The sequence below is a fragment of the Poecile atricapillus genome, chromosome 37, assembly GCF_030490865.1.
Source record: "Poecile atricapillus isolate bPoeAtr1 chromosome 37, bPoeAtr1.hap1, whole genome shotgun sequence".
NCBI classification, from domain to species: domain Eukaryota; kingdom Metazoa; phylum Chordata; class Aves; order Passeriformes; family Paridae; genus Poecile; species Poecile atricapillus.
Genome location: NC_081285.1, coordinates 2539021 through 2551314, shown reverse-complemented (window position 1 = coordinate 2551314; position 12294 = coordinate 2539021). Strand labels below are relative to the sequence as shown.

The window sequence follows — 12294 nt, the reverse complement described above, 5'->3', positions numbered from 1 at the left end:
GCCCCTTTTGGGGTGGTTTTTATTCCCTCCTGGAGACGCGAATTAATCCCTTTCCCAGATTTATTTTGCAGCCAAATCGCCGGAATTGGGGCAAAGGCCAACGAGCTCCGGGAATTCCAATTAATCCTCGTTAACGAGCTCCGGGGGGGATCCCCCGATGGCTGAGCCCCCTTTGGGGGGGTGGGGACACCCCCAGATCCTTCGGGACCCCCCGGAACGGCCGCGGGCGGCGCCGGATCCCGAAATTCCCAGATTTTATTGGGATTGAATAAATAACCCCGGCGGGGTGGGGGAGGGGCTGGGGGACTCCAGGGGGTCCCAAATCCCCCCCAGGGGGTCCCAAATTCCCCCCTCAGGCGCCGTCCTTGCTCTTGGTGCTGCTCAGGGGGACGGCGACGTCGTCATCCTCGAGGTTCCCCGCCCTGGAGGGACCCCAAAATCTCTCGGTTTCTCCCCGAAATTTCCCTGGATTTTAATCCTTCCCAATCCCAGAGTTTTCAGCCTTTCCCAAAACTTTCAGTTTTCTCCATGAATTGTTCAGGTCTTCTTAAAACTCTCAAACTTTTCTGACCCCAAAACCTCCAACCCAACCCCAAACCTTCATCCCAACCCCAAATCTCCAACCCAACCCCAAAACCTCCAACCCCAGACCTCCATCCCAACCCCAAAACCTCCAACCCAACCCCAAAACCTCTGACCCAACCCCAAATCTCCAGCCCGACCCCAAAACCTTCATCCCAACCCCAAATCTCCAACCTGACCCCAAACCTTCATCCCAACCCAAAACCTCCAACCCAACCCCAAAACCTCTGACCTGACCCCAAAACCTTCATCCCAAAACCATCAACCCAACCCCAAAACCTCTGACCTGACCCCAAGACCTCCATCCCAACCCCAAAACCTCCAAATCAACTCCAAACTCTTCATCCCAACCCCAAAACCAACCCAAAACCTGACCCCAAACCTTCTTCATCCCTTTTTGACCCCAAAGCTCCTGGGTTCCTCCAAGAACCGATCCCACCCCAAAGCAGGGATATTCCCCCTGGAAGGGTTTGGGGGATCCCGGGGGGTTCTGGGAGGGTTCTGGGATGTCCCAGGAGGTCCTGGGGGTTCCTCACCTCCGCTCGACGTCCTTGACGGTCTCGGGCAGGGGCGCGTTGCGGGTCTCGGGCAGGAAGCAGGTGGCCACGGCCGAGACGATGGGGGCGGCCCCGTAGATGACGAGCGGCAGCACCGGGGAGACGTCGGCCGCCATGCGCACCAGGGGGGCCACCATCCCCCCCACCCGGGCCATGGTGCCCCCCAGGCCCATCCCCGTCTGCCTGTGCCGGGACAGCCAACGGGAGAGGGAGAGGGATGGATGATGGATGATGGATGATGGATGGATGGATGATGGATGATGGATGGATGGATGATGGATGGATGATGGATGATGGATGGATGGATGATGGATGATGGATGGATGGATGATGGATGGATGATGGATGGATGATGGATGATGGATGGATGGATGATGGATGGATGATGGATGATGGATGGATGGATGGATGATGGATGATGGATGGATGATGGATGGATGATGGATGATGGATGGATGGATGGATGATGGATGATGGATGATGGATGATGGATGATGGATGGATGATGGATGATGGATGGATGGATGGATGGATGATGGATGATGGATGGATGATGGATGGATGATGGATGATGGATGGATGGATGGATGATGGATGGATGGATGGATGATGGATGATGGATGATGGATGGATGATGGATGGATGGATGGATGGATGATGGATGATGGATGATGGATGATGGATGATGGATGATGGATGATGGATGGATGGATGATGGATGATGGATGATGGATGGATGGATGGATGATGGATGGATGATGGATGATGGATGATGGATGGATGATGGATGGATGGATGGATGGATGATGGATGATGGATGATGGATGGATGATGGATGGATGGATGGATGGATGATGGATGATGGATGATGGATGGATGGATGATGGATGATGGATGATGGATGGATGGATGGATGGATGGATGGATGGATGGATGGATGGATGATGGATGATGGATGATGGATGGATGATGGATGGATGGATGGATGGATGATGGATGATGGATGATGGATGGATGGATGATGGATGATGGATGATGGATGGATGGATGATGGATGATGGATGATGGATGGATGGATGGATGGATGGATGGATGGATGGATGGATGGATGATGGATGGATGGATGAATGGATGGAGTGGTCCATGGTTGGATTGATGAAGGTTGGATGAAGGAATGTTGGGGTGAAGGTTGGGTGGATGAAGTGTGGGATGATGAAGGTTGGGTGGATGAAGGTTGGGTGGATGAAGGTTGGGTGGATGAAGGTTGGGTTGAAGGTTGGGATGATGAAGGTTGGATGAAGGAAGGCTGTGTTGAAGGCTGGGTTGTCACGTGGGCGGTGACTGGGCAGTGATGGACAGGTGGGGGCGGGGCTGTGGTGACCACGCACCTGATGACGGTGGGGAAGAGCTCCCCGCTGAAGATGTAGGCGCAGTTGAAGGAGGCGGCCAAGGCGCCCTTCCCGACCACGGCGAAGGCCATGCGCAGCATCGGCAGCTCTGGGGACCGGCCGGCCGCGTCACCGCCGGCCCCACCGTGACCACCCACCCACCATCCTTCACCCCATGTGAGCCTGGGTCCCCCTGGTGACCCCTCACCCCTCCAGTGACCCCTCATCCCACTGATGGTCCTTCATCATCCCTCCATCCCACTGTCATCCATCCCTCCAACCATCCATCCCTGCTCCACCTCATTGTCCTTCATCCTTCCATTCCTCCATCCCTTTGTCCTTCATCCTCATCCCTCCCTCCTCCATCGTTTTATCCTTCATCCCTCCATCCTCATCCCTCCATTCCTCCATCCCTTTGTCCTCCATCCCATTGTCCTCCATCCCTCCCTCCTTCATCCCTTCATCCTCATCCTCCATTTCTCCATCCCTTTGTCCTTCATCCCTCCATCCCTCCATCCTCATCCCTCCATTCCTCCATCCCATCTTCCTCCATCCCTCCCTCCTCCATCCTCCATCCCTTTGTCGTCCATCCCATCCACCTCCATCCCTCCCTCCTCCCTCCCTCCCCCGCGTCCCTCTCTCCCTGTGTCCCTCTCTCCCCGTGTCCCTCTCTCCCCGTGTCCCTCTCTCCCGGTGTCCCTCTCCCGGTGTCCCTCTCTCCCCGTGTCCCTCTCTCCCCATGTCCCTCTCTCCCGGTGTCCCTCTCTCCCCGTGTCCCTCTCTCCCCATGTCCCTCTCTCCCGGTGTCCCTCTCTCCTGGTGTCCCTCTCTCCCCGTGTCCCTCTCTCCCGGTGTCCCTCTCTCCCCGTGTCCCTCTCTCCCCGTGTCCCTCTCTCCCCGTGTCCCTCTCTCCCGGTGTCCCTCTCTCCCCGTGTCCCTCTCTCCCCATGTCCCTCCTGGTGTCCCTCTCTCCCCGTGTCCCTCTCTCCCCGTGTCCCTCTCTCCCGGTGTCCCTCTCTCCCGGTGTCCCTCTCTCCCGGTGTCCCTCTCTCCCCGTGTCCCTCTCTCCTGGTGTCCCTCTCTCCCCGTGTCCCTCTCTCCCGGTGTCCCTCTCTCCCCGTGTCCCTCTCTCCCCATGTCCCTCTCCCCATGTCCCTCTCCCCGTGTCCCTCTCCCCGTGTCCCTCTCTCCCCGTGTCCCTCTCTCCCCCTGTCCCTCTCTCCCGGTGTCCCTCTCCCACCGCTGGGCACGAAGATGTTGGCCAGGATGCAGAGTCCGGCGATGGCCAAGGATCCTCCCTGGGCCAGGCGCCGCCCGAGGCAGGAGATGACCAGCACGGACAGGAGCTTGGCCGGGATGTCCACGGCCCCGAACACCACCTGGCTCAGGTACACGTTGAAACCGAAGCCCTGCAGGTCCATGGCCAGCCCGTAGTAGGCGAAGCTGGTGGAGAACCTGCTCCAAAATCCCACAAATCAGCACCAAAACCACCCAAAACGGAGACCCCAAAAAGGTGGAGGTTGACCCCAAAAAGGTGGAGGTTGACCCCAAAAAGGAGAAAGTTGATCCCAAGAAGATGGAGATTGTCCCCAAAGGTGAAGGTTGACCCCAAAAAGGTGAAGGTTGACCCCAAAGGTGGAGGTTGACCCCAAAAAGGTGGAGGTTGACCCCAAAGATGGAGGCTGAGGCCAAAAAGGAGAAGGTTGACCCCAAAAAGGTGGAGGTTGTCCCCAAGAAGGTGGAGGTTGACCCCAAAAAGATGTTGACCCCAAAAAGGTGAAGGTTGACCCCAAAAAGGTGGAGATTGACCCCAAAAAGGTGGAAGTTGATCCCAAGAAGGTGGAGGTTGTCCCCAACGATGGAACTTTGGCCTGGAAGGTGGAGCTTGGTCCCAAGAGAAGATTTTTTTACCCCAGAACTTTTGGGTTTGAACCAGAAAGTCATTTTATTTCCCCCCAAAAAATGGGGGATTTTACCTCAAAAGGGTTTATTTCCCCAAATATTGGAGTTCCTTCCCCAAATATCGTTTTTTTCCCCCAAATATTGGAGTTTTTCCCCCAAACAATGGTTTTTTTCCCCAATAAAAGATATTTTTTTTTTGCCGGGACGCACCAGACGAAGGAGACCCCGCACGACACCGTCCTCATGCCGGGGGTCCTGACGAGCGCGGCCACGGCCCCGCCGGGCATTGGCGGCTCCCGGCGCACCAGAGCCCGCAGCACCTGCCGGGATCCACCGGGATCTGTGGGATCTGCCGGGATCCACCGGGACCCACCAGGATCCACCGGGATCCACCGCGATCGGTGGGATCCTCCGGGATCCAACAGGATCCACTTGGATCCGCCAAGGTAGGTGGGATCCACCGGGAACCCCCCGGGATCTGCGGGATCCACTGGGATCCACTGGGATCCACCAGGATCCACCCCACTGAGGGGCCCCGGGGGCTGGGCAGGGGGAGCTGGGGGGCTTGAGGGGGATCCCAGGGGTCTGAGGGGGGATTGGAGGGGTCGAGGAAAGGTCTGGGGAGAGGGTGCAGGTGATCTGGGGGGGATCTGAGGGATCTGAGGGGGATCCGAGGGGTCCAGGGGGGAATCAGAGGGGTCGGGGGGTCTGGATGGGATCCGAGGGGTCTTGGGGGGGGGGATCCGAGGGTTTTAGGGGAGGATCTGAGGGGTCTGGATGGGATCCAAGGGGTTTGGGGGGGAATCTGAGGGGGATCCGAAGGGTCTGGGGGGATCCGAGGGTTTTGGGGGGGATCCGAGGGTTTTGGGGGGATCCGAGGGGTCTGGGGGGGATCCGAGGGTTTTGGGGGGGATCCGAGGGGTCTGGGGGGGATCCGAGGGGTCTGGGGGGGATCCGAGGGTTTTGGGGGGGATCCGAGGGGTCTGGGGGGGATCCGAGGGGTCTGGGGGGGATCCGAGGGTTTTGGGGGAGGATCCGAGGGGTCTGGGGGGGATCCGAGGGTTTTGGGGGGGATCCGAGGGTTTTGGGGGGGATCCGAGGGTTTTGGGGGAGGATCCGAGGGGTCTGGGGGGGATCCGAGGGTTTTGGGGGGGATCCGAGGGTTTTGGGGGAGATCGAGGCCGATAGGGAATGGGTTGTGGGGGATCGATGGGAGAACAGGGGAGGATCTGGGGGGATCTCCCAAGACCGGGGCGGGATCGGGCTCAGGGATAGAGGGGAAGGTCCCGGCGAGCTGCGGGGGGGTTTTAGGGGGGGGATCCAGGGGGATTTGGGGGTTCAGAGGGGTCCGGGAGGTGCCCAGACCCCTCCCCACCTCCTCGCTGAGCTTGTCCCCCTCCTCCTTCCTGCCGTTGACCCTCGCGACCTTGCGGAGCCCCCGCAGGGCCAGGTCGGCTCTGCCCGAGGTCACCTGCCAGCGCGCGGACTCCACGTACAGCCTGCGCGGGGACAGGGTGACATCGGGGGGTCCCCAACCCCCCCGGACCCCCAAGGACCCCCAAGGACCCCCAAGGGTCCCAAACTGGGGGGTCAGGGGGTCCTGAACCAGCCCGGTCCCTCAAGGACCCCCAAGGACCCCCAAGGGTCCCAAACTGGGGGGTCAGAGGGTCCCGAACCGCCCCGGCCCCCCAAGGACCCCAAAGGGTCCCAAACTGGGGGGTCAGGGGGTCCTGAACCGCCCCGGTCACCCAAGGTCCCCAAAGGATCTCAAATTGGGGGTGGACACTGGGGTAGGCACCAGGAGTGGACACCAGAGATGGACACTGGGGGTGGACCCTGGGGTGCACACTGGGAGTGGACACTGGGAGTGGACACTGGGGGTGGACACTGGGATGGACACCAGGAGTGGACACTGGGGGTGGACACCAGGGGTGGACTCTGGGATGGACACCAGGGGTGGACACTGGGAGTGGACACCAGGAGTGGACACTGGGAGTGGACACTGGGGGTGGACACTGGGATGGACACTGAGATGGACACCAGGGGTGGACACTGGGGTGGTCACCGGGGGGTCCCGTACCAGGAGTAGAAGAAGAAGACGAAGAAGGGCAGGGACACGACGAGCTGGAGCTGCCGCCAGTGCGGGAGCGCGAAGGCCGCGGCCGCCAGCACGAACTGGCCCAGGGTGTAGCAGTAGCCATTGATGGTGCCCACCACGGCCCGAGCCTCCGTCGGGATCCACTCCATGCCTGCGGCACAACCCGGCCTCGGGAGCTGTCCCGGGGGCTGGGGGGGGCTGGGGGGGCTGGGGGCGGGCTGGGGGGGCTGGGGTCCTCCCGTGGGTCACTGGGGTGGGCTTGGGTCAGTGGGGCTGGGTCAGTGGGGTTGGGTCAGTGGGGTTGGGTCTGGGGTTGGGTCAGTGGGCTTGGGTCAGTGGGGCTGGGTCAGTGGGGTTCAGGTTGGGGTCAATGGGGTGGGTTTGGGGCCAGGACCCTCCCATGGGTCGGTGGGTTTTGGGGTGAATGTGTGGGTCCCTCTCTGTTTGGGGGTCCCTCCCAGGGTTGTGGGTCCCTCCCAGGATTGGGGGTCCCCCCCGGGGGTTGGGGGTCTCTCCCGGGGTTTGGGGGTTCCTCCCGGGGTTTAGGGGTCCGTCCCCGGTTTGGGGGTCTCTCCCGGGTTTGTGGGTCCCCCCCGGGTTTGTGGGTCCCTCCCTGGTTGTGGGTCCTGAGTAGGGGTCCCATCCTGTTTGTGGGTCCCCCCCGGGGTTTGTGGGTCCCCCCCGGGGTTTGTGGGTCCCCCCCGGGTTTGGGGGTCCCGCGGGGGTCCCGTGCTCACAGAGGGAGGCGGAGTTGAGGGACACCCCGGCCATGGCCAGCCCGCTCAGGAAGCGGCACAGGCAGTAGAGCAGCAGCGAGGGGGCCGCGGCCGTGCCCACCCCCGCCGCCCCCAGCTGCAGGTAACACCAGGTGAGCAGAGCCCGGCGGCCGAACCTGCGGGGACACGGCACTGGGAGCACTGGGAGCACTGGGAGTACTGGGGGGGCACTGGGAGCACTGGGAGGGCACTGGGGGGGCACTGGGAGCACTGGGAGCACTGGGGGGACAATGGGGGGGCACTGGGAGCTGCAGGTAACACCAGGTGAGCAGAGCCCTGCGGCCGAACCTGCGGGGACACGTCACTGGGAGCACTGGGAGCACTGGGGGAGCACTGGGAGGGCACTGGGAGCACTGGGGGAGCACTGAGGGGGCACTGGGGGGACACTGGGAGCACTGGGGGGCACTGGGGGGGCACTGGGAGTACTGGGGGGGCACTGGGAGCACTGGGGGGGCACTGGGGGGGCACTGGGGGGGTGGGGGGGCACTGGGAGCACTGGGAGCACTGGGGGGGCACTGGGGGAGCACTGGGATGAGGAACGCAGGCACTGGGAACACTGGGAGTGACGTGGGGACAGAGGGTGATGGGACAGCCCCACCCTGGGGACACTGGGACCAGCGGGGCCAGAGGGAGCGGAGAACACGCCACCCCCTCCCCCCTTCCCAGTCCCTCCCAGTCCCTCCCAGTCCCTCCCAGTTCCTCCCAGTTCATCCCAGTTCCTCCCGGTTCCTCCCAGTTCCTCCCAGTCCCTCCCAGTTCATCCCAGTCCCTCCCAGTCCCTCCCAGTTCCTCCCAGTTCCTCCCAGTCCACGCACTTGTCGGAGAGGACCCCGAAGAGGCCGGAGCCCAGCAGGATCCCGGCCATGTAGATGGACTGGGCCACCTGCCTCAGCTTCTTGGAGTCACACACCAGGTCCCACTGCCACCGGGAGGGGACACGGGGTCACCACGGGGTCACCACGGGGGTCACCATGGGGACACCACGGGGACACCATGGGGACACCACGGGGTCACCACGGGGACACCACAGGGACACCATGGGGACACCACGGGGTCACCACAGGGCCACCACGGGGTCACCACGGGGTCACCACGGGGTCACCACGGGGACACCACGGGGTCACCACGGGGACACCATGGGGACACCATGAGGCCACCATGGGGTCACCACAGGGCCACCATGAGGCCACCATGGGACCACCACGGGGACACCATGGGGACACCATGAGACCACCATGGGGACACCACGGGGGTCACCACAGGGTCACCATGGGGTCACCACAGGGCCACCATGGGGGTCACCACAGGGCCACCACAGGGCCACCATAGGAGTCACCATGGGGACACCACAGGGACACAATGGGGACACCACAGGGCCACCACAGGGCCACCATGGGGGTCACCACAGGGCCACCACTAGGCCACTGGGCTCCCCCCACTCTGGGGACCCCGGGCTGTCACCCTCCCTCACCTCGGTGACAATGGTGTCGGTGAAGATGCCCTCCAGGTACATCCAGCCGTCGTGGCACGGCTCGGTGGCCGCCGCGGTGGCCGTGCCGTTGGCCACGGCGCTGACCGAGCCGTTGGCATCCAGGAGGTGCCACTGGGGCTCCACGTAGCGGCGGCAGCGCTGGGGCCGGCGGTGGCCGTCCCAGGGGATGGACACCACCAGGGGGACGTCGGCCGCGGTGGCGTTGGCCACCGGCCGGGGCCGGCAGTGGTGCTCGGGGACGCCGGCGGTGAAGTTCTGCAGGAGGTTGTGGCTGGCCAGCATGAGCAGCGGGATGGCCAGCGCGGCCACGTAGGTCACCTGGAAGCGGCCCATGCCGCCCAAGCGGGCCAGCAGCTCCACGAAGGACATGGCCGGAGCGGGGACGGAGCTGGACACAGCCCAGGTCAGCTGAGGGTGGGAGGAGGAGGAAAGGGTAAGGATGGAGAAGGGGGGGTCAAGGAATGGCCAAAGGGTGGTCAGGGGATGGAGGATCCAGGGGTGGATCCAGGGGTGGGTCCAGGGATGGATCCAGGGACGGATCCAAGGGTTGATCCAGGGGTGGATCCAGGGGTGGATCCAGGGGTGGATCCAGGGGTGGATTCAGGGATGGGTCCAGGGATGGATCCAGGGGAGGATCCAGGGGAGGATCCAGGGGAGGATCCAGGGATGGGTCCAGGGATGGATCCAGGGATGGATCCAGGGGTGGATCCAGGGGTGGATCCAGGGGTGGATCCAGGGACGGATCCAGGGGTGGATCCAGGGGTGGATCCAGGGGTGGATCCAAGGATGCATCCAGGGACGGATCCAGGGGAGGATCCAGGGGTGGGTCGAGGGGTGGATCCAGGGGTGGATCCAATGATGGATCCAGGGGTAGATCCAGGGGTGGAGGAAGGACACGGAGGGGCCAAGGGTGGATGAAGGACAGTGGCTGGTCCCCAGCTCGGCCACAGGACCCCCAAGAACGGCACCAAGGACCCCCTGTTGATCCCCTATTGATTGCTCAATCAGTCAATCAATCAATCAATCAATCAATCAATTTATTGGCCTATCAGATGGATCAGCTGATGTGTTGATGGATTGATCCATCCCTTGATCAATGGATTTATCAGTCTGACTGATCAATCTGCTGCCCAGTCTATCAATCTATTGATCTCTGTTGATCTATTGATAGATCAGTCTGTCAATCCATCAGTCTCTCTGATCTATCAATATATTGATCTATTCATCAATCCACCTATCACCCTGTCACTCTCACTCTATTATCAATCAATCATCAATCACTGATTATTTCTTGCTCTCAGCCCCCCCATTCCTTCATTAATCAATCAATCAATCAATCAATCAATCAATCAATCAGTCAACCAATCAATCACTGATTATTTCTTCTCTCAGCTTCCTCCATCCCTTCCTTAATTAATCAATCAATCAATCAATCCTCTCTCTCCCTGTCCCACCAACCCCTGGGATCCCTCAGGATCGATTGATCCCCACCTGTTCTCCTCCTCCTCCCTCGGCCGCTCCCGGGCTCCGGCTCCGGGACTGTCCGGCCTCTTCGGCCGTCCCCCTGTCACTCCGGCCGTCCCCCTGTCCCTCCGGCCGTCCCCCTGTCCCTCCGCCCGTGCCTCTGTCCGGCCGTCCCTCTGTCCCTCCGTCCGTCCCTCTGTCCGGCCGTCCCTCTGTCCCTCCGGCCGTCCCCCTGTCCCTCCGGCCGTCCCCCTGTCCCCCTGTCCCTCCGCCCGTCCCTCTGTCCGGCCGTGCCTCTGTCCCTCTGCCGTCCCTCTGTCCCTCTGTCCCTCTGCCGTCCCTCTGTCCCTCCGCCCGTCCCTCTGTCCCCCTGTCCCTCCGGCCGTCCCTCTGTCCCCCTGTCCCTCCGCCCGTCCCTCTGTCCCCCTGTCCCTCCGGCCGTCCCTCTGTCCCCCTGTCCCTCCGCCCGTCCCTCTGTCCCCCTGTCCCTCCGCCCGTCCCCCTGTCCCCCTGTCCCTCCGCCCGTCCCCCTGTCCGTCCGTCCCTCTGTCCCTCCCTCCCCCCGCCCCGCCCCCCCGGCCCCTCCTTCACCCCTCGGTCAATCGATCGATCGATCGGTGGATCAATGGATTTCTCTGCTGCCCACGCCTGTCTCTGCCCATTTATTGATCCTTAGCCTATCAATAAATCGATTACCTGCTGATAATCAGTCTATTGACTGATCTATTGGTCCCCCTGCCAATCAATCCAGCGAGTTCTTTCTCTGCTGATAAATTATTGATCATTACCCACCCCTAATCTATAACAGGTTGATCATAATTAGTCCATGATCTCTTCATGTATTAGTTTATTGATCCCTATGTTTCTGTTATTGATCTATTGATCTATTGATTGATCTATTCATCTGTTGGTGGCTTGATCAATCAATCTATTGATCTAGAGAGATCTCTATTGATCCATCTGTTGTCTGTGTATCTCTAGCACCAATAAATTGATCTCTAATTTAATAATTGATCATCCAGCTGATCTCTATTTTCCTATTGATGATTCTATTGAACCACAATCAACCAATCAGAATAACGATCTCCTTCTCCATCAATCATTCTAATGATCCAGTTATAGATTTATAATCTATTGATTAATGTACCAACCTAAACCTCTCTATTGATCAGTCTCTTGGCCTGTAAATCTTCCTATTGATTGATTAACTGACCTTTAATTGCTCTCTTGATTGATTTATTGACCTTTAATCCCTCTATTGGTTGATTTATTTATTTTGATCTCTCTATCGATCAACCTCCTGACCTATAACCTCTCTATTGATCAGCCCTTCCCTCCGTCGATCGATCTATTGATCTCCTGCCCTCACTGGGCTCTCCATGACCAACCCATCGATCGCTCTATTGATCACTCACCTGTCGGGCGCTCCCGGTACCTGCCGGTCTCTCCCAGCACCAGATGCCGCTGCCCGGAGCCCTCGGCCGGCCACTACCACCCCTCAGCCCTGCGGCTGCCCATGGCCCTGCCCTGCCCCCGGCCTGGCCCCGCTCCTATTTAAGGCCACCCCGGTCCCGGTTAACGTTTGACTCCGGATCCGGCCATGGGTCGGTGGAGACGCTCTCGGGGCGGAAACGCCGGTGCCGACCACGCCGGGCCCACCCGGAGACACCCGACGGCTGCCCCTCCATCCCACCAAATCCATCCTCTTCCTCACCCTGGAAGCCCCCAGACCCCGGCAGATGGGGACCCCCGGCCCCTCCAGCCCGTTCTGCCCCTCCAGGGTGGATCATTGATGAGGCAAAGTCCTGGGGGCCCTGAACCGCATCCCCGGGAGCCCCTTGGACCCCGGGCAGGAGGGCGGCGGGAGCAGCGGAGCGTGGGCGGTGACGGGGGGAGCCGGACACCCGGAATGGCACCGGCCGGGTCAGGGGACAGGAGGGAACGGCGTGGGCTGCGTGTCCAGACATGTGGATCCTCGGGATCTGTGGATCCTTGGCACTTCTGGGACATCTCGTGGCAGCCTTGCATCCTCAGA

General features: G+C 61.0%; 1 protein-coding gene across 2 annotated transcripts; it reads right to left on the bottom strand.

The window, feature by feature from the left end:
* Nucleotides 1–46: 46 nt before the first annotated feature.
* LOC131591093 (solute carrier family 22 member 6-like) lies at nucleotides 47–11827 on the bottom strand. 2 transcript variants are annotated; one of them, XM_058861553.1, is made up of 11 exons: nucleotides 11675–11827; nucleotides 8775–9203; nucleotides 8119–8222; nucleotides 7265–7419; nucleotides 6510–6678; nucleotides 5805–5928; nucleotides 4640–4749; nucleotides 3768–3982; nucleotides 2528–2636; nucleotides 1119–1322; nucleotides 47–422 (listed from the first exon to the last, which is right to left on the bottom strand). In XM_058861553.1, the coding sequence occupies exons 2-11, from the start codon at nucleotides 9162–9164 to the stop codon at nucleotides 353–355; spliced, it is 1650 nt and encodes a 549-aa protein (XP_058717536.1). In that variant the 5' UTR covers nucleotides 9165–9203; nucleotides 11675–11827; the 3' UTR covers nucleotides 47–352. The 2 variants fall into 2 exon arrangements, with proteins under 2 accessions (XP_058717536.1, XP_058717538.1); XM_058861555.1 differs by having other exon boundaries at nucleotides 1119–1318.
* Nucleotides 11828–12294: the final 467 nt, after the last annotated feature.

Coding starts and splice junctions, on each gene's coding strand:
- LOC131591093 (XM_058861553.1), bottom strand. CDS start 9,164: ATGTCCTTCGTGGAGCTGCTGGCCCGCTTGGGCGGCATGGGCCGCTTC. Junction 5,929..6,509: donor GTCTTCTTCTTCTACTCCTG/GTACGGGACCCC, acceptor GTCCCCGCGCAG/GCTGTACGTGGAGTCCGCGC. Junction 2,637..3,767: donor CAACATCTTCGTGCCCAGCG/GTGGGAGAGGGA, acceptor GCCGGTCCCCAG/AGCTGCCGATGCTGCGCATG.